This window comes from Danio aesculapii, chromosome 7, assembly GCF_903798145.1.
Source record: "Danio aesculapii chromosome 7, fDanAes4.1, whole genome shotgun sequence".
NCBI lineage: Eukaryota > Metazoa > Chordata > Actinopteri > Cypriniformes > Danionidae > Danio > Danio aesculapii.
The window spans coordinates 34,008,807-34,030,462 of record NC_079441.1 but is presented as its reverse complement, the minus strand read 5'-3'; the positions used below and the strand labels follow the sequence as shown (position 1 = coordinate 34,030,462).

At 34.3% G+C, this 21,656-nt stretch overlaps 2 protein-coding genes across 2 annotated transcripts in view; one reads left to right on the top strand and one right to left on the bottom strand.

Moving 5' to 3' along the window:
• The window catches only part of slc12a4 (solute carrier family 12 member 4), a 35,366-nt gene extending 29,242 nt beyond the window's left edge, over nt 1-6,124 (top strand). The window contains exons 22-24 of the mRNA XM_056461772.1: nt 292-479; nt 819-952; nt 4,644-6,124. Of these exons, the coding sequence (XP_056317747.1) occupies nt 292-479; nt 819-952; nt 4,644-4,735 (414 nt within the window). The 3' untranslated portion in view covers nt 4,736-6,124. The remainder of the gene's footprint in view (nt 1-291; nt 480-818; nt 953-4,643) is intronic.
• A 130-nt stretch (nt 6,125-6,254) lies between these two features.
• dpep2 (dipeptidase 2) lies at nt 6,255-21,633 on the bottom strand. The gene is made up of 11 exons (XM_056461771.1): nt 21,404-21,633; nt 20,562-20,899; nt 20,285-20,411; nt 19,003-19,132; nt 15,864-16,005; nt 15,701-15,770; nt 13,367-13,543; nt 13,140-13,227; nt 12,993-13,068; nt 10,784-10,919; nt 6,255-6,828 (listed from the first exon to the last, which is right to left on the bottom strand). Exons 2-11 carry the CDS (start codon nt 20,699-20,701, stop codon nt 6,640-6,642), a joined length of 1,275 nt encoding a protein of 424 aa, XP_056317746.1. The 5' UTR covers nt 20,702-20,899; nt 21,404-21,633; the 3' UTR covers nt 6,255-6,639.
• Between the last annotated feature and the right edge of the window lie 23 nt (nt 21,634-21,656).

Sequence of the window (21,656 nt, the reverse complement as noted above, 5' to 3'; positions counted from 1 at the left end):
ATGCTACTGCCCTAATTTAATTGCCCCTGGTGGGATTAATGATACAATTTTTAAACTAAACTAAAACCACCAAATTGAAGATGCTTTCTCTTAAGTCTGTCGACAAAAACTAGTTTATCTTTATAAATGTGGTACATATAATGTGATAATATTTGAAAAGAAGAAAAAAGCTTTCGACTTTGTGTACAAAATAGATCAAAGTCTAACAAATCTTCAATGAGTTATTAACTTTCAAAGCCAAAGAAATCCTCCAGTAGCTCTTTGAAATGCAGTCATTACTCTTCACTACAGGCCCAGCTAGTGAAGGACAGACACTCACTGATAAGGATGGGCAGTTTATACTCGGACGAAGAAGAGGAAACCATTGAGGTATTACCAGAGAAAAACCAGATGACCTGGACTAGTGAAAAGATAGAAGCAGAGAGACGTAACCGAAACAACGCACCAGAAAACTTCAGAGAGCTAATAAGCATTAAACCGTGAGTAGACAAGCAGCAACAAGAACTGGCAAGAAAGCAGTGAACTCTCTTGACACACTATTTGCAAAAAGGTTTGAGTTTTACATTTTAATCCTGGTAACATAGCCCTATTTCTTTTTTATAGCGTGAATTGTAGAGGGTCGCTGACGTTGACTTTCTGTTTGTGTTTGCCTTTTTTCCTAAGTAAACTATGTATGCTATGTATGCATGCTTGCTTAGCTTCAATGTGCCTATTATCTGCAGAAGCTAAAAAGAGTCCTTGCCCTTCTTTTTTTAATTACACAAATGTACACAAAAAGTATCCACCTTAACTCAACACTGAATATGTGTTTGTTGCAGTGACCAGTCTAATGTCCGGCGGATGCACACAGCTGTCAAGCTGAATGAGGTTATTGTCAACAAATCCCATGATGCCAGACTTGTGCTGCTAAATATGCCAGGACCTCCACGCAACCAAGAGGGAGATGAAAACTGTATCCTTCACAGAAAACAATGTAATACTTTGGTCACACTTTACAAAAAGGTTCATTAGTTAATGCATTTACCAACATGAACTTATAATGATCAATACTTGTACACAGGGGCGTCGCCAGATCCCATTTACTGGGGCACGTGGCCCAGTAAAGATCACCAGTGCCCCAGTTAATGCTTTGAGATACAATTTACTTTATTTGAAAGTGTTTTTATTAAGAGAGGTGATCTCAGAATAAAGACGTTATTTATGTGCAACCGAACCAACGCTGGTAGAAGCAATGTAGTTTAACCAAAAAGAAAACTGATGCATGCATGCAGAGAACCATATCTGCGCGCCTCACACAACGCTCCTGATTGAAGCTGACGCGCTGCTCTGCTCCCAGTTTGAATCCCGTACATACATGCCGAAACAGTACGCGCTGCTCATGCTTAGTGAAACCAGCATAACAGCCTTTTATGTGTCGACATGCAGTGAGTTTGCAAGTTGATAAAACAAAAGTTTAAATAATATGATGGTGATGATGAGTCAGTGAGGTAAACCTTGGCCATGTGTCAAGTCTAAGACAACAGATAATTCTATAAAACACCTGTTTTGAATTCTATAGAATTGTGTGTAGAATTTGATTCTAATGAAATTAATATTCATGCAAAATATTTCTTAAATGATCTTAGCATATCACTTCAGTTGTGTCTTTACATTGTTTTCCAGTTACATTTACAATTAATTTCTCTTATTTATTTAGAATAATAATTGTATAATAATAATAATACTTTTATTTATTTATTTATAATAAATATTTTTCTATTACTTATTAAAAAACAATATATATTGTTATATTTTGGGGTTTGAGTGGGGCAGTGCCAGAGTAGAGCTTAAGGTCTAGCAACGCCCCTGCTTATACAGCATATATTAATCATAATTCAGCATTTGCTAATCCTTTATTACCATCTAAGTTTATGCTTATTAACATTAGTTAATGCACCGTGAATTAACATACTAACAATGAACAACTGTATTTTCATTAACTAACATGAAGAAATACTGTAGTAAATGTATTGTTCATTGTTTGTTCATGTTAGTAAATGCATTAACTAATACAACCTTATTGTAAAGTGTTACCAATACTTTATTACAGTTTTATTTACAATTACTAGGATCTATTTCTCAAAACTCTTCACACGGTTTTTCTAACTTTCTTTAAGTTTGGCACATTAGCTATTTTGCATTCAAAATTCTCTAAAGCTACCAAAACATTTCATATAAGCTTCTGATCAACTGATACATAAAGAATTGACCCTAAAATCCGGCAACATTATTCTTTTTTTTCTTCTTCACAAAACAAGAATGACACACTCTACTGTTTAGATTTCACTGCAGTATTTGCAGTATTTTTACTGAAAAAAAGTGACACATCTATGACATGGGTCATGTTTCCAGCTTTTTCCAGCTCACAAATACACTCATTAACCAGGAATATCAAAATATGTAAGTGTCACAAGTTTCTCATCAAATGAAAATTCAATTTATCTCTTTGACGTAATCTTAAGGTTGACCACTTTTCGTCAATTGGGGTTTAATCTATAATGCAGATGCTCTGGGAATCAATAAACGAATACTTCTGATCTTTCTTTTGAACTTCAAAACAGTACTGACGGAATAACATTAAAATTAAGCTCTTATTTCATTATGGGCTTTTCAAATGATGAGTAAAATCTGGTCTTTGAGAAACATAACCTGATATTTAAACATTTTGCTTCACTAGGTAGTCTCTGCACACTGACATCCCAAAAGCTTATTTCTATTCACTTATTAAACTTATAGTAAACAAATAAACATACTAGCTTGAAAATGTATGCTTACAGTATAGGGATGTGTAGTTCACATTGTAGAGCAAAAAATATCAGCAAGAAGGAATCTTTCAACTACAGTGTGTACAATAGATATTTTTTCAAAGGTATACAATAAACAGTGCTCAGCATATATAAGTACACCCTTCACAAATCTCTCTTTTAAATTCATACTTTTATTAGGAAGCTGTACAATATTATATTTGTGCATATACGTTAGAATAGTTGGTACTAAAGCCAAATCTGGAGCTTATTTATCAAAATAACTTGTGATCCAAACACTAGTACACCCTTCCCTATGTTATAGAAAAATATTAAATACAAATTTTAAAAAAGAGGAATAATCAAGAGAAGCAAAAAAATATTTTTTTTTATTTAATTGAAATTTTGTAGGATGTAATTTAGCAATATTTTGCTGGAATTTAATTGTATTATCTTTCAGTTTCTAAATAGTTTTGTTTAAATGCACAAAAATACAATGTCTATGTTCACTAAAAAATTGATAAAAATATTCATTTTCAAAATGGGGTGTACTCAACTATGCTGAGCACTGTACCTTTTAATACAGGGGTGTCCAAACTTGGTCCTGGAGGGCCGGTGTCCTGGAGAGTTTAGCTCCAACCCTAATCAAACACACCTGAACCAGCTAAACTCAGCAGGACACCGTTCCTCCAGGACCGACTTTGGACACCCCTGTTCTAATAGAATCATGTCCTGAAAACTGCATTGCCTCATGTGTTTTTAAAATCACCTAAAACTTTGATTACTATACTTTGGCAAAAGAAGATATATAGTATTGCTTGTCCAAACAAAAAGTCACACATTTTCATTGGATCATTAAATATTGTTGACAAGAATGAACTTACGGCCTGCATTTGCTGTGGCAATGTTACAACATTTTTTTCCTCTCCATATACTTGCATTTGTTTTTTGCTAAGATCTTGTAATGGTGATAGGGAAGTCAGAACACTGAGCAAAATCTCCTCCAGCACATCTAAATGAATCTAAATAGGGTTAAGGTCTGGACTCTGTGGGGGCCAATCCATGTATAAAATTGATACCTCATGCTCCCTAAACCAATCTTTCACTCACCATCACCAATGTGCCATTGGGGAAGATCATTGATGGAATAAACTGGTCATTTAGTTTATTCAGGTAATCAGCTAACCTCATTATTTGGCCATAATATTGCTGAACCTATAGACCTGTCACCTGACCAACTGCAGCATCCCCAGATCACTGCCCCCATAGGCTTGTACTGTAGGCATCACTTCATCCATCTCTCTTCTTACCGTAGTGCACCCAAATCTGGACTCAACAGACCACATGGCCTCCTTCCATTGCTCCAAAGTCCAATCTTTGTTCCCTAGCAAATTCATTCCTTTTTCTGATTAGCCTCATTGATAAGGGGTTTTCTTAATATTACACAGCTGTTTAGTCCTAATCCCTTAGGTCCCCTTCGCATTTTGCATGTGGAAAAATGCTCTTACTTTCACTCTTAAACTAAGCCACAAGTTTTACTGTTTTTATGATTTGATTTCACCAGATGTTTAAGTGTTTAAGCTTACTTACAGCAGTTTGTGTATGCTTTTGGTTTTGTGTTTGACTGGGAAACGTTTTGTAAGTTAATTTATTTTATGTTGTGCCAAAACAGTCTTAATTGATCCATAAATCTGTCAACCTACATCAATGTTGTACACACTGTGTGAAGAATTTGAAAACAAATTAGTCTGAGAAGTTCATGCTTAGTTTTTGGGCAGATACGGATCAATCCACCATGAAGTCATGCCTCATTTCAGCAAAATTGCACAACCGTCTGTTTCTTTAACTCTTAGGCTTCAGATATGGAGTTTCTCGAGGTCTTGACTGAGGGTCTAGAACGAGTGCTGCTTGTAAGAGGTGGAGGTCGTGAGGTCATCACCATCTACTCTTGAAAGGCCAAAGGTCAACACTTGAACCACTCTTACTGCGTGTTGTTGCCGTAAACCATAGTGGAAAGCGGTATCTAAAAAAATTGCAAACTATCCCAGCCTAAATTGTAAGGATATTTTTTTATTTAAACTGAAGTGCACTATTTGATACAAGAAATACACTCTAAATCCTTCACTGGCATGTTTGAGCTGTGTAAGATTATGAACTTACCAACGCACATCATAACAATGGGAATCACATTGGAATTTAGACTATGTTTACAACACAAAATAACTGAGGATTCCAGCAACAACAAGTCTTACGTTAAACGATGTGGACAAAATCCCCTTTTTGCTGCCAGTGGTGAACAGATACCACCTGAAGAAAAACCATATCCTTGTAATATATACAATTACATGCACATCAATTTCTGTATAGTAAGATTAAATTAAAAGAGCACACATAATTATAATGACTTCTGAAAGCCAAGTAACAATCTAATGCTTTCTGATCAAATCTAAGACTGCAATTCTGGACGCAAACTAGTATTTCCATTTGAGTCCTTGTGTTTTTATTTATTTTGTCTTCATTATTTATTTGTAGTATCTCCCCCATTGTATTTAAAGTAAGCTTTAGAAAAGAACCAAAGGAGCTAGAATGGGATGGATATTTGGATATGAATAGTTTGTTTTTGGCAGCGTTTATCAGTTATTACTGCATTGTATCACTTTTATAAGATATAAGAGATTATTTGTAAATGAACAAATCATTTTCAACGTTTTTAATTCTAGACAACACAACTCACATTGAGAAGCAGACATTTTGGATATATATATACATATAGTCTTTATTCTTTTTCTAGGGTATGATTACTGTACAGAAAATATACATTTGTTATACAAATAGAAAAATATACAGAAGGATATACTGACTAACAACATTTATATCTGTAATATAAAGGAAGTTATCTGTTAATGGTTGTATTACATCTGTACAGAGTTACATGTTGAAGAGGAAGATTAAACACTTAATATGACATGCAATTTTTTTCAATCATTCATTCATTAGTTTTCCTTCTTAGGCTTAGTCTCTATCTTAGAGGTCACCACAGCGGAATGAACCGCCAACTATTCCGGCATATGTTTCACACAGCGGATGCCCTTCCAGCGGCAACCCATACTAGGAAACACCTGTACACACTCATACAGTATGGCCAATTTAGTTTATTCAATTCATCTATGGTGTATGTCTATGGACTGTGGGGGCAAACCGGAGCACCAGGAGGAAACCCATGCAAACATGGGGAGAACATGCAAACTCCACACAGAAATGCCAACTGGCCCAGCTAGGACTCGAACCAGCAAACTTCTTGCTGTGAGGCGACAGTGCTGGCCACTGAGCCACCGTGCTGCCAGGTTTTTTTATATTGTTTATATATATATATATATATATATATATATATATATATATATATATATATATATATATATATATATATATATATATATATATATATATATAAAATAAAATAAAAATATATGGAATAAATTGTTTCAGTAAAGTGTACTACAAATTGCTAAATGTTTTATATGATCTTATTTTGACAAAAAAGCTAGCAATTATAAAAGTATTTTTTTTCTTCAATAATAAATGAATAAAGCATAATTGAAACAAATATATCATCTAAAGATATACTGTCGCTCTAGTGCTCCTGTTTTTAATCCTTTACATAAAGTGATCTACACATTCGCAATACGTTTTAAGACACCAATATATGTATGAATTTCAGAAAATGTCTTAAATGTAATTGTTTAGGCTTCAGTCAGCAATTTTACTTCAAGTGCATTTTACTTCAAGTGCATTAGCAAAGTAGTCTGTAGTAAAACACCAGTTGTATACAGTCTACCTCTGATTTGTTCTTGTAATATTATATTGAATGGATCAAAAATAAGATGAACCAGGCAAAAGCTCCTGCAGGCATCAGTGGAGCATTTCCATTTTGAACGCTTTTGCCGAGTTTGCTTGGATGGATGAGCATCGCACGACAGCTGTTGTTTGCTTCCAGAAACGGGATTTCAACTTCACTGGGAGAAATGTCCAACATATCATCACGTATCTGAACATGAGACAAATATTTCAAATAAACCCACTTGAGCTCTGACCACACTGAGGAAAACACATTTACATGCCTAATAAACTACAGTATAAGTGTATGTCACAATTATTTCAGCACACACATCTTAAAAGTGAGGTGAATCGAACAAGGTGGCTAGGTTTTCTTGAGAATTTTTTAGGGGTGAGAGAAGCTAAGCAGTTTGTAATAGAATATGAACAATACCTGCATTGGCATTGCAATACAAACTATGTTAAGATAAAATCGCTTTAGCGTGGCGGATGACATTTGGGGGAACTTTATCACACCTTATCAAGAAGAGCATGGGAAGCTGGGACATGTATATCAATCTATACTGTCTGCGCTTTAGAGTGGTTGAGTAAAAAGGAGGTACGTAGGGTAAGAATTAGGCCCTCACGGAATTTGCACGCAAAAATTCAGCTGATTTTTATTCCATCATTGAGTCTATGTATTCACTTGTGTAAATTTATATTTACTGAGTTTTTAAATTAATTTCACTAATATTATTGTAATATAATATTAATAATATGAAAATGTTCATATGATTTATTTACAATACAGTTTGTAAAGTAATATGTTCTGTCTTTTAGTAGATATATTATATGAGAGACTTGCTTTGTTTACCAAATAAGCAGATCTAATTTTTTATTTCATATGTTAAGTTTTTAGTTACGATACACACAATAATTCTGCAGAAATCTGCACATTTTTTACAAAATCCTCAACAGAAATAGCAAAAAATGTCTGCAGATACTTTCTGGCCCTAGTAATAAGACAGATAAGCTATGCAAGGCTTTTAGGTGCTTTTAATAAAGGTTGTAATAAGATTTTCAGATTCCGAGGATGAGTCAGAAGACAGTTGAAGATAAGACAATATGCGCTTCTCTTTAGATGTATTAAGTGTAAGACTATCATCATTAATTGGGATCATAGAGTTCGGGACAGAGAGTCCATAGATGTTTCAAAGAAAATTAAAGGAACTGGAAGGAATTGTCCCTGCAAAAGTCACTATTGTTATACAAGAAAAGGAAGAGGCTGTGGAATAAGATAATCTAAGGATGTGTGTGAGAAGGTTTAGACAATAATGCATCACAGCTGTCTTTTGGAGTTTGAAAACATTCCAAGAGAGTAGTCCATGATGTGAAATGTTTGCTCTATTTACAGAAAACCAACAGGAGATTCAACAGATTCTGTCAGTGGTTGGGAAGACATGAGAACAAATAAATGCCCATTAACTAGGACAGGACGATTTTTTTAGGTTCGTTTAAAACATTTTCCCCAAAGAATGAATGTTTTGAATAAAAACTATTCGAAAATGTTACAAATAGAAATGTTCCAATGATAAAAATCGAAAAAGTGCATCCATGCACTGGGGGCCCACAATCAGCAACTACATCTTGCAAAGCCAAACTCATACAACTGGTACAGACTGTAAGGTCATTTCCAGTAAAGTATAAAGATGCATGGGGCACAAATATTCACAGAAATAAATAAATACATAGTCTACAAACTGTTTCTCAAGTTAAGTTAAGTTAAGTTAAGTTAAGTTAAGTTAAGTTAAGTTAAGTTAAGTTAAGTTAAGTTAAGTTAAAGTTAAAGGTGCAGTAGGTGATTGTCTTCAGGAACATTTTGTTGTGCTGGTTGAAAGTCTCTTCACGTTCCAATGGTAATGATTAAAGTAAATGATCTAAATGGATTTATATGTATTTTAATATTTTATTTATCAACAAAACATAAGTAAATAGCGCTATTCCACTTAGCCTGCTTTACTGAGGTAAGGTATGTTTTATATTCACATCACATTGGTTCATTTTTGAACAATGACAGCCTGTGACGCGCTCCCTATATTGTTTACCATGCTACTTTGAATATTCGGTCTGAAATAGCATGTAAGTAATAATTCTACTTCCCTCACGCCGCCAGCCAAGCACTAAGCATACAGTAGTTGCTTCAGGATAAAATGCGTGAGACCAGCAATCCAAGCATGCATGAAATATTGCACATTATGATAAGTTTTGCTTGCTACACAACTGAAAACATGATATAATACAGTTTTTTTTGTTGTTCGGAATTATAGTATTATAAAGTACTATAAAGTTTTCTAAGTGGTGAATGAAATAATCTAGTGGGTCTCTGCTATCTTTAATGTGGACGGCAGGGAAGAGACTGTGTTTTAAACATATTATGCTAACCGGTTAGCATTTAGGCAGATCGCCTACTGCACCTTTAAAATCACAAAAATGTTTTATGTTATTATTTTAGTTATTGTCACTGTGTAAAATGGATTAGAGACTGTAATGCCGGCTTTGTGTGCACCATGATGGCACACCAGATTGATGAGCACATTGATTACTTACAAAACTCAAGAAATTTGTTTATTACATTTAAAAAAAGAATTGTTTTTAGGAAGTTGCATTCAACATCTGTTTAAAAAACTCAATGCAAAAATAATTAGTACTGTTGTTGTTGTTGTTGTTGTTTTTACTGTGCTTTAATCAACCAAGGAAGGACCACAATTTGCAACTTATTTCATGTTCTGCTGAAGAAAACATCCCTTATATCTTCAGGTGGAGTAAACTTTTCATTTTGAAGAGGCCAATAGGTTACAGGTTTTTAGCTTTGTTCAAAAAGTTTTCTTTAGTGTTCAACAGAATAAAGAAAAAAGTATAAAGATTTGGAACCACTTGAGGGAGAGCAAATAGTGAGTAAACTTAAATTTTTGGATAAACTATCCCTTTAAGAGTGGGTCGGTGCTGTATTTCACATGATACACAAAAAAAATTATATAAAGGTGATTGCTTAGATTTAATAAATTTTTTAAAGGGTACCTATGGTGAAAAACCTACTTTTTAAGCTGTTTGGACAGAAATGTGTGTAAGTATAGTGTATAAACTGTCATGTTGGGCTGATATAAACACACCCAGTCCTTTTTTTTCAAATGTAACAACATAAAACGGTGGACCAATTGGAGCGGTTTTCAGATCGACCGCAATTTTACGTAGGAGTGCGGTCCCCCCGCCCACCAATATTGATTGACAGCTGCGCGCATTAACATGTCCTGGTAGTCACGTGTATAATCGTATCAACGAGAGAGGACGAGCACAAAGCAGCCGGGAATAAAAGGTCTGTTCAGTTCGCTAGGATCATCAATCATCATCAAACGCTTCAATCGCGGTTTGTGAACGTTAAATCGGGTTTATTTTGTTCATTAATATAAGAGATATCCATAAAGCAGTGGATATTACCAGTATCATGACACATATGCGTGCAAAACGAGTGCAAAGCTTAACGCGCTGTCTCTCTCTCTCTCTATGTGTGTGTGTGTGTGTGTATGTGTCTGCGCTATGTGTTTGTGTCCTCGCTGAGTGTGTGCGTGAACTTTGTAATGGCATTGTGTGTGACTCATTGTTGCAACTCCACAAAAAATGCATCAAATACTGATTGTTAAAGTTCTTACTGTAGTATTTCTCACACACGTTACGTGAGATCTGTTTCCTGAGGCAGCCGAGGGCGGCAATTGCTGACAGGCACGTGGGAACGGTGGGCGGGGAGGACTAGCCTTAAGGCCCAATACAAAAAAACAGCAAAACCTTTTTCCCAGCTATAATATAGACACTTCAAACAGCTATAATAAATGATCTGATGGGTGTTTTGATCTGAAACTTTACAGACACATTCTGGGGACATAAAAGACTTATATTAAATATGAAAAAAGGGGTAACCTATGTGCCCTTTAATGTTAAGTGGGTGTAAACAATTTATTTGGGTTGAATTTAAACAAACAAATTAAGTTGAACATTACTAAATTTAATTTGTTTGTTTAAATTCAACCCATATAAATTGTTTGTAACAATTTTGAAGAAATCTTTTTTTTTTTCAGTGTACTTGAACTGGCCTAACTGAACAGGGAAATGAGCACAAAAGATGAGTTCCTTACCTTTTCAACCATCTCAAATACTCTGAGGAAGTTGAGTCTCAGCACTCCAGCCAACTCTTGCTCAGTCCAGTTCCTTGCTATCAGCTCCTCAATTAGTGTAGGGTATTTAGAGACATCCTCCAGGCCTTCAGGGAATCTGTAATAACCGAAGGACGTCAACACACGTGCACACACAGATAAGATGCCATATGCATGAATACGGGGTTCTTTAGATTAAAGATCATTTAAATTAAATGTGCAAACTGGTTTTACAATTTTATATGTAATTTAATTTGGGCTATTATTTACAATTCCAGAAAACATTTATTTAATCGACAAAGGTTCACAGAAATGCCTCTGCTATTTCTACCTGCAGCACTGAGACTGATTATCCTGTTCTTAAGGACTAAGAGTTTATTCCATCTCATTAAGCAAAGATGCTGATGTTGAATTGGACACTACACTGCCATTATATATTACTGGTCTTAGCATTGAACAGTAAACTATAGGTTGTTTTCACGTGATGTCATTTATGACGCGCAAAATTTAGATGGAGGGCAGGAAGTGATTCTTCTACATAGGAATCGCTATCAGAACATCAAAATGTTTCTGATTTATATTGTTTATAACTGTTTAAATCGGCCAAAATATGAAAGGCCGAACAGTTTTTGGACTACCAAACGCTTTTGCTCATAAAGGGGGGGGGGAGTTCCAGAAGCTGGCTGAAAAATGGAAGAAAAGGCAGCATGTAATAAACATTTATTCAATACATCCATGTGTCCAAACCTTTTTGAACGCGATAATTCATTTCATTTGACAGCACCAATAAAGATTATATACAGGCCTAGTTATGTGTATAAATATGTTAACGTGTTATATAAAAATTAGATACAAACACCACCACATTTATACAAAATCCAGGAGAATATACATAACGTACATTGCCATGTAATCACTGTAACGAAATATCCGTCTTGTTTTGCAATAATCCATGACTTTACTGGCATTTTTGTGGAATAAACAACCATAAAGTTAATACGTCTATAAAACGTTACATCTATATGCGCAGCGGCGGTGAATATTCGTTGAAATTAAGTTCATTGACCGAACACAAAGAAAGTGCAACCCTCATTGTGGAGCACTTTTTTACCCTTAGAAAAATTAATAAATAATAATGTAAACTATGTGACACGCTTTTGTATGCTTTTTTTATCTGTTATTTTGTGATGTCTGGAAGATATCCACATGGGGAAAAACTATAGTAATTTACAATGAACATGTTTTTGAACGGCATAGTAAAGTGTATAATGTGTACAACTCTTTGTTAATGAACGCTACAGAATACTGTAGCATAGTAAACTGATAGACTTACTCAATTAAGTAATTATCTATAGTATGCTTCCAAACACTGTAGTATTTACTGTAGTATTTTTTTATGTAATGTAATAGAATATGCAGTATCTACTGCCCGCAGCATATATTAGTTTAGTAGAAAACTCTGTCCTCTTTATGATATAAGGATCATTCCCAACATATGTGGTTATTTTCTATTTATATCTCCTTTTGAAATATGGTATAAATCACAAAAATACAGACTATTTTTTACTTCCTGTCCTCCATCTGAATATTGCGCGTCACCAGAACCACATGACTGAAAAGAACCTACTGTCAATGATTGTTGACTTGCTCCTGGATACAACCAAGCCATCTGTCTGTTAGTTCTTTAAGCATAATAACCAACCATGTTCCAAACAGTGACCACTTTCTTAAACATAAATCAATTTTCTGTTTTAATCTCAAGCTTATTTCCCAGAGATGGGTTGCGGCTGGAAGGGCATCCGCTGCGTAAAACAAATGCTGGATAAGTTGGCGGTTCATTCCGCTGTGGCGACCCCAGATTAATAAAGGGACTAAGTAGATAAGAAAATGAATGAATGAATGAATGAATCTCAAGCTTAGGCAAATAACTGAGAAAGCACCAATCGGAGGCTGCAATTTTATGATGTCATTGTGTACTTTAGACGTCTTGCAAAGTATTTCACAGTATTTTAAAACTACAAAAGTAAAAGACACTAAAGTATTTTGATGCGAAATATTAAGCTATTTTTATCAGCCCTATCAAATACAAATTACAAATTACAAAATGATAAATACTGCCCATCCCTGCTAGTGTGCATAAACAAAACACATACAGTGTAATAATAAATGAGATGTAGAGATGTTCACTTGCCCTTGAGCTCCATCATAGTCTGCTCCGATTCCAATGCTTTCAGCTCCGATTACTCGCTTTATATGATCAAAGTGATCTAAAAGCAACATTTTTAATCAAACAAATCCATAAAATATATCAAATAAAAAAATATGTCTGCTCGCTTACCAGCTACAATAGACACGTTTGCTATGTTACTTGAACATGCTATGAAACTGTTGTATAAGTTCACCATGATAAGCCCTCCATTTCTTTTCTACAAAAGAAAGCAGTTTCTGTTGAGTTAGATCAAAATTTCACACATGACCATACATGTTTTTATTGGCAAAATGCAAGTGGTGGCTGCCATTTACACATTCTGGAGATTAATGTTTTTGTCTAACGTAGTATCTCACCAGCAGCAGCAGCAGGTCGTCGGGTACGTTGCGAACATTGTTACAGACAGCATAGGCCGAGGAGTGGCTGAAAATAACTGGAGCGGCTGTATGTTTCAGCACTGCTCTGGCTGTCTCCCAGGAACTATGAGACAGATCAACCAGCATTCCCAATCGGTTCATCTCATGTACCACTTCCTGCAGAGAGCAGACAAAATATGATTACATTCTGATTTGTTCACTTCAATTCAACACACAGTGTAAAAAACATTTAACACTGTTGTTGTTGTTGTTGTTGTTGTTATTGTTGTTTTTTAACCAATTTAAGTGGATTAAACATAAAGCAATTAAGTTGTCCTCAAAAACTCAAGAATTGTGTTGTTTCAGCTTATTCTTTATGTTGTTTGAACAAACATTATTTTTCTGAGTACACAATGGAAATTGGGATATACTTGTGGAACATTACCTATGTGGATTTTTAATCATTGCCACATTTAACTCAGTTATTTAACTCTTAATTCTGATAATTGTGTGCACCATAACTATGTTTTTTGGATTCTGATTTTGAAGAATGTGCAGAATTGTTTCCTCATGTACTGTAACTGTACTTGATTCATGTAACATAATGGGTTCATTGTCCACAGCATTGTAATGATATGTTCACAGAAAACAGACATCTTTCATGTCATGTCGTTTTATTATCAAGATGTTATTTTCTTTTGTGTTAAAAGAACATACCTACAAATTAAGGCATATAAAATAGAATAAAATAAAAGAATGCAAAAACAGGGTGTACAAAACACCAATACAAACATTAATTTTCCTCATTCTCCAGCTTAGTCCCTGATTTACCAAGGGTCGCCACAGCAGAATGAATCGCCAACTATTCTGGCATATGTTTTATGCATCAGATGCCCTTCCAGCCACAACTCAGTGCTGGGAAACACCAATACACTCTCACATTCACACACATACACTACGGCCAATTAAATTTATCCAATTCACCTATAACGCATGTCTTTGGACTGTGGGGGAAACTGGAGCACCGGAAGGAAACCCACAAGAACATGCAAACTTCACACAGAAATGCCAACTAACCCAGCCAGGACTCAAACCAGCAACCTTCTTGCTGTGAGGTGACATGCATATGGCCACTAAGCCACCGTGCCACCCTTAATAGAAACATTTGACTTTAAAATCAAAGTTTTCTTTTGAAATTTAATTCATTCTCTGTGGAAACTAACCTTTAGGAAAAAAACTATTCCACAAACTCGTACAAACAATGATGAAAGCATGATTACCTTTTCATTTAAGTCTGAATCTTGGGACCATCTACAACCTTTTAGAGATGATCTTAATGTCATAAATCTAGGAGAGTTATTTATGTTCATAAGATCAGAAAGATATTTAGGATGTGATCAAGTGTTAAGAGTGTCAGTTAAAAAAAGAAAATCAACAATCAATTCTGTTTTTATTTATGTTTTATTTATCAATCACCTAATAAATCACCTTTTAATAGCTATTTATTGATTCACACATGTTATTAAATAGTTTCATATATATTATATATTTCATGATATATCATAGATATCATAAAAAATATATTGAACTATATACTCAAATATTGTTTAGACATATTAAATGGGATTTTTGTTCAGATTTTGTTGATATTGTAATATTATGTTATATGCTAATGTTACATTTTTTATTTTTATTTTGCTTTTTGTAAGGGTGTAAGCAGGGCCTCCTGTCCTGGGTGTAGTTGTGATGAGTGTGGGTTCTTAAAATGCAAATTATTTATGTTTTTCTACCCATCAGATGCATTTCTTGATAAGATTTCATTTGAGACTGTATTTTATTTCTCACTACACTGGGTAAAAGTATGTTCATCTTTTCGGGTTGTTGTTACCAGTATTTTCACAAACCATTTTAAATCAATAAAACAGATATTTGCAATCACCATTTTAGTACTGTTTATGTAAAGCACTCTGAATTACCATTGTGTATGAAATGGGCTATATAAATAAACTTGCTTGGATCTGTCAGAAATTATAACTCAAGTCATATAAATACATAAATTCCATACAAAAAATACAAAACTTTCAGATTTTGTTTTGCTTTAGCAAAAAGAAAACAGATTTGGACTTCCTGTAAATCCAGCCTTGGGGTTCAAATCCGAGACACAAGAAAGTGATTTCCAAATATAGAAGTGGATGAAGGAGGACGACAAATACTTCACTAAATATAACTGTAACTCTTTAAACTTCATTGGTTCATTAACCTTTATCTTTCAGTGCGGTCTGTTTTGTTTTACATTGTTTTATTTACCATCAATCCATCAAGAAAAAATCTTACCTTGCCAAATTCAGTCAGGCTGTTGTTCACCCACTGGTAATGTTGATAATAACTAGATGAGCTCTTTGCCCTATGTGTGACATCATTAGAGAAATGGTAAATATTTATCTAAATGGCAGTATGTCTAAATGACAGTAATTTGTATGGCATGTTGAGTATTTACCACGGTGTGTTGCAGGTGTGTGTGAGACTCATGGATCTCACGCCGAGCTGGTAAAACATGCGTAGAGCTGCTAAACTGCTGTCGATGGAGTGGCCTCCTTCCACACTGATCAGACATGCGATTTTTGTACTCTTCTTCATTCCTAAAATGCACAACAAAACAGATAAACAGATGAAACAAACCAATATATTAAAAAAACATGTATTTTCTTACTCACACTATATGGCCACAATGTAGAAAAGTGTTTTTATATAATTCTGCACCAGAAGGTGAACAGATCATCAGCGGTCAGCATGGCATGCACAGTACACAGTACACAGTACACACATGTACATTTAGCTTCAGTATTTCCACAGCAACAGTTAAATATCACTGTACTGTGTTTTTATATTATATTCCACATGATGCCTTAAATAAAAAATACTTATAACTTGGAACACTGAATGATATTATTCATTCATTCATTTTCCTTTAGCTTCGTCCCTTATTTATCAGGGGTCACCACAATAGAATGAACTGCCAACTTATCCAGCATATGTTTTATACAGCGGATGCCCGTCCAGCCGCAACCCAGTACTGGGAAACATCCATACACACTCATTCACACACATATATTACAGACAATTTATCCAATTTTACCTATAGCATGTTTTTGGACTGTGGGGGAAACCAAAGCACCCGGAGGAAACCCACGCCAACACGGGGAGAACATGCAAACTCCACAAAGAAATGCCAACTAGTCCAGCGAGAACTCAAACCAGTGACCTTCTTGCTGTGAGGTGACAGTGTTAACCACTGAGCCACCATGCCGCATGAGTGATATTATATAAAAGTGATTTCCATCATTCTGTATTTAGCTTGTTTTAGAAACTTTCCAGTAAACACTTTTAAAACATCCCTGTGCAAACATACTTAGAATGAGATCTAAAGAATGGAGGAGAGAGAAAAAAATAGATGTTCTTAACCCTTTCTCAGGTGAACCATTAATTTTGACTGCAATTGACTTACAAAAGTTGAAAAGTATGTTAATAAAGCCAAGTTACACTCCACACTCCAATGAGTATTTCAGATAGTGCCACATAAAGAGTTAAAGAATTGTAGTGAATTATTCATGAAATATATTGTAAATTAATTAATTACAATGTCACAATCAATACAATGAAAAAAAAGGAAACAAGAAAAAATCAATGTAGTGGATAAAAAAACTATTTTTAGATTCTTTGTTACACCACATCACGTTAAAATACCAAGTGTTCCCTGACATCTAAAAATGACAGATGATGGAGTCTGTTTATTATGTGTAGCACAACATTATTTCAAGGTGCAGTAGGTGATCTGCCAAAATGCTATCTATTAGCATAATATCTTTGAAACAGTCCCTCCGTGCCGTCCAAAACCACACCTCCTGAAATCACGAACGTACACAGCTGACAGCCCACTAGATCATGTCATTAGCCAGTTAGAAAACTTTAGTACTTTTTCATACAAAAATTCTAAATGAAAAACTATATTACATCTAGCACCATTTCAGTTGTGTAGCAAGCAAAACTTGTCATAATGTTTAATACTTTATGTATGCAAGAATCATTGGTCTCACTCTCTCACGCGATTTGTCCTAAAGCGACTACTGTATGCTTAGTGTTTGGCTGGTGGCGTGCAGGAAATAGAATTATTACTAAGCCATACTTACATGCTATATCAGACCGAATATTCAGAGTAGCATGTTGAACAATATAGGGAGCGCGTCACAGGTTGTCATTGTTCAAAAATGAACCAATGTGATTATAAAAGCAACTTCAGCTCAGTAAAGCAGGCTAGGCAGAATAGCGCTATTTACTTATGTTTTGTTGTTAAGCTAAATAAAAATCTACATTATCGATGCTGTACAATATTCTTTACGAAATTAAAAATATAGTCACATCAGTCATTAGCCGGAAGATTTCAGTGGCTGAACAACACTTCTGTGCATATAACCCATTCATAAAACAACACAATCTACATCAGCTTTGTGTGACTAAAATAGTTTCAAAACAGAACATTACCTGTCTAACAGAAATACTGTACTTCAGCCATGGTGTCATCCTTCCTCCAGTGTGCAACGCTAACTCCAATATTGATTAAGGATTTGTAAAAGTTGATTTAGCATTTGTTTTTACCACTGTGACTTTCTCTCTCATGTGCATGCAATGAATGCGGTGCACGTCCACACGCAAACGGCAGATCTGCATGAACGGGTACGCAGATGTACAAATCTACATTCGTTGACAGACAGTTTGGGCTTATCAAAATATCAAATGTAATAAAATTACATATGAATACATTTAGATTATTTACTTTAATCATTACTATCAGAATGTGAAGAGACTTTCAACCAGCACAACAACAAAAAAAATTCTGAAGACAATCACCTACTGCACCTTTAAGACTCTGTTTCAGTCTTTTTGAGTAGAATCTCAAACATGAAGTGCCCTCAAATGCCAAACACACAATGGGCTTGTTAGGAAACAGGTGTATAGCTTGTTGTAAACATGCATGTATTGAATATGGTTCAAGTATTCCCTAAATGTTATTGGCACAGTTTTTGTCAGAATGATAATAATACCTACCATTCGAACGTTAATGGAAATAATTTAAATAAATTATTATTCAATTTATTAAAACATTATTATTGTTATTATATATTAAAAATCCTTAAGAAGACCGAAGTAAGAGATGTTGATGAATGTGAAATAATGTTTTGCAATGTTTCATATGGCCTTCATTGGTTTGACATGTTGAGCGATAATATCCTTAGGCAGGTCGCTATGAGATTGCAAGTGGTCTATTTACGTTTCACTTATTCAAGTGCAGGCAAGAATTTAGTAAATTGCTCTGGATATAATTTACTACTTCCTCTCCAGATAGTGACAACCGTTGTCTATTGTACTGTAACATCGAAGCAACTTTTCATATCATTAATGTCATTGTGTACAAACTAAATAACATTAAATGGACAGTTCACCCAAAAAAAACAAAAGCTCTTCTAAACCTGTGAGTGGACAGTAATGTTCATAAAATTCAGAGGGAGTGAAAGTTTAAGAAAACTCAAGTGAAAGAGGCTCAAGTGAAAATATGTTTGGTTAAGTGGAAGCAAAAGTACCTTCAGATGTGGTGACCAGTTCCATCTCTGTTTTTTCAGTACACATACGACGAATGACATCAATCTGTTCCAAGGTCAGTCTGACAGCATCTTTGTCCTGAGCCGTGCACAACACGTATGCTGAAAAAACCTGACAAATACGAAAGGCTTAACTTTGCATACATAAAATAATTTTAAAAAGCAAAATGACCACTCGCATTTAGGGATCATTTTAAGGAAAAGTTTTATTACAATAACATTTTAGCCTATCATCAAAAATAGCAATACATTAAATAAATTATTTAAATATATTTATTTTTTATTATTTTTTTTTAAACAATACAATTTTGATTATTGTGAGAAAGTCACTAAACCTACTTCTCAGATCATGTCAAACTATGATCATGTCAAACTATTTCTATACAGGGCAACTAAACTACAGTAGCTCAGTCAAATGAGGTAGCCTACTTTATATTAAGTTGAACATATTACTTTGTACTTGCATTTGAAATAATAATTTGTAAAATGCACGTATTATGTACATACATGTTTTTATATTGTGCTTAATTTCTGTAATTACATTTATAATTAGACTGTTTACACCATCTCTTACACCTTAACCCACCTATAAACCTACCAATTGCACAAAACCAAATCATACCTGTATTCCACCTCAATATCATCATAACTGTTGTGCAATACAATATAGACACAATAAGTACTTTATATGTTTTCTTTGATGTAAGTACATAGTAGTTAAGACTACTTAATATAAATTTGCAGAGAGGCCTTTCTGCCATTTTCATATATAGGGTACTACTGCATTTGTGTCAGGGATTGCCATTTTTAAGGGGTTTTGGTTACATTACAGTTGTATAACTTCACTTATTTATGGTACCTATTTGAAAATTTCCTTTGCAAATCTTAGGAATAAATATTGTTTAAATCTATTTAGAGAGCTGTCACAATTCAAATATTTATTTATTTAGTAACATAACTATGAGTGATATAATGGATTTTTTCTGGGGTGTTTAAAAATATATTTTATTTTAACTAATGCTCATATTTTTAACTGTCTATTTTATATTGCTGTGATTATTCAACTAAATTTTCAAAGCATTAACTGCACAATTTTTATTATTCTGTTTAAGTTTTATATTATAGGTTTACTACCACAAATTTAGGTATGAACAAATATAGGCTATGACCTTTGTGAGATACGCAAATGATAGTTAGAAGCAGCTGAAGCTATTAAATATTTTAAAACCATAAATCATAATCAGGATAAACCAAGAGAAATTACCTGACCTCCAACATGGCCAGCAATGAGGCGAGTGATATCTGTAGCCCCCTGAGGATAATTGTAGAGATTGACCTTTGTCAGTTTGTTGTCATGATGTTTTCTCAAGTGTAGTGCCCAGTCATTGTGTCTGAGAAAAGAGAAAAACAGGCAGTATGAAATCACATTAAATAGTTTTTATACATTTTTTACTGTAAAATATGTTGGCAATTACAACTTTATTATAAAGTTATTTGTAATTAATTATTTTCAGTAAGCAATACAGTGAAAAGTGTCCTACCCATCAATTAGTGGATATTTTGTCATTATATCCAGGGCTCTACTGGTTTCAGATATGACTCCATGAATAAGTGAGAGACTGATGCATAAGAACCACTGAAGCCATGCCCCACTGATGCCTGCTTCTTTATAAATTAACATTCTCTGACACTAAGAATGAAAAGTCATGAAGAACTTGACTTCAAATATGCATAATTTGCCAGCAACTAGCATGCCCATGAAAATTGTTCAAAATAAATATAATAGGCTACATGCATCAGATTTCACTTTGGGCTACTGTATATGGCTGTTTAAAGATTCATGATGTCATAAGTGCTGTTTTCAAAAGTAGATTTTTTTCTGTAACAAAAGAGAGAGAGAAAAAAATAAATAAATAAACGTTCAGTTCATTATTATTATTGCTGTTATTGTTATTTTTTCCTTAAAAGATTTTCAGCAAGCCTGCAGTATAAAAATACTCATTTATATACAGACTAATATCTGTTGTATCTTTACCATGTTTAAAGTGAAATTTATGGAACATAGAGTAGACCTAGTACTGTAATTTACATGTCATACTCTCCTCAGCGTGTTAAAACATATTTTACTCGTGTTAAGACATATTTTATAAGTGTGACACGCTTCGAGTGAGCGTGTGTTCAATATATATTTTTGTCTAAACACCATACATAATATAAATTCGTATTTTTAGTAAACTTACTGTCTTTAAAAAATGTAACCCACCACTTAGGCTAGATGAGTAATGATATAAAGTCGTCCCTACCTCCCATACTCGGCTTTGTCCAACAACAAAAACGTCTGAAACGTCTTTTTAAATATATGAGAAGTATAGCTGTAACTCACCGCGTCAAGAAGAAGACTGCTTTGATGTACTCATGGACGTGAAGAGGTTCACATTCTGTTTTTCTGTGCGGAAATTTAACATGCCAATGTGTTTTACACGCATTGTCTCAGTTTAAACGCTCTCGGTGAAAAGTCGCCCCCTTCTGTTATGCAATTGACTGGACTGCAATAATAACACAAAACGCGCAAAAGCAACCCTGTATGATTTTTTAAGGCAAAGAAGTTTCATATTCAGTCTTAGTGATGTCAACAA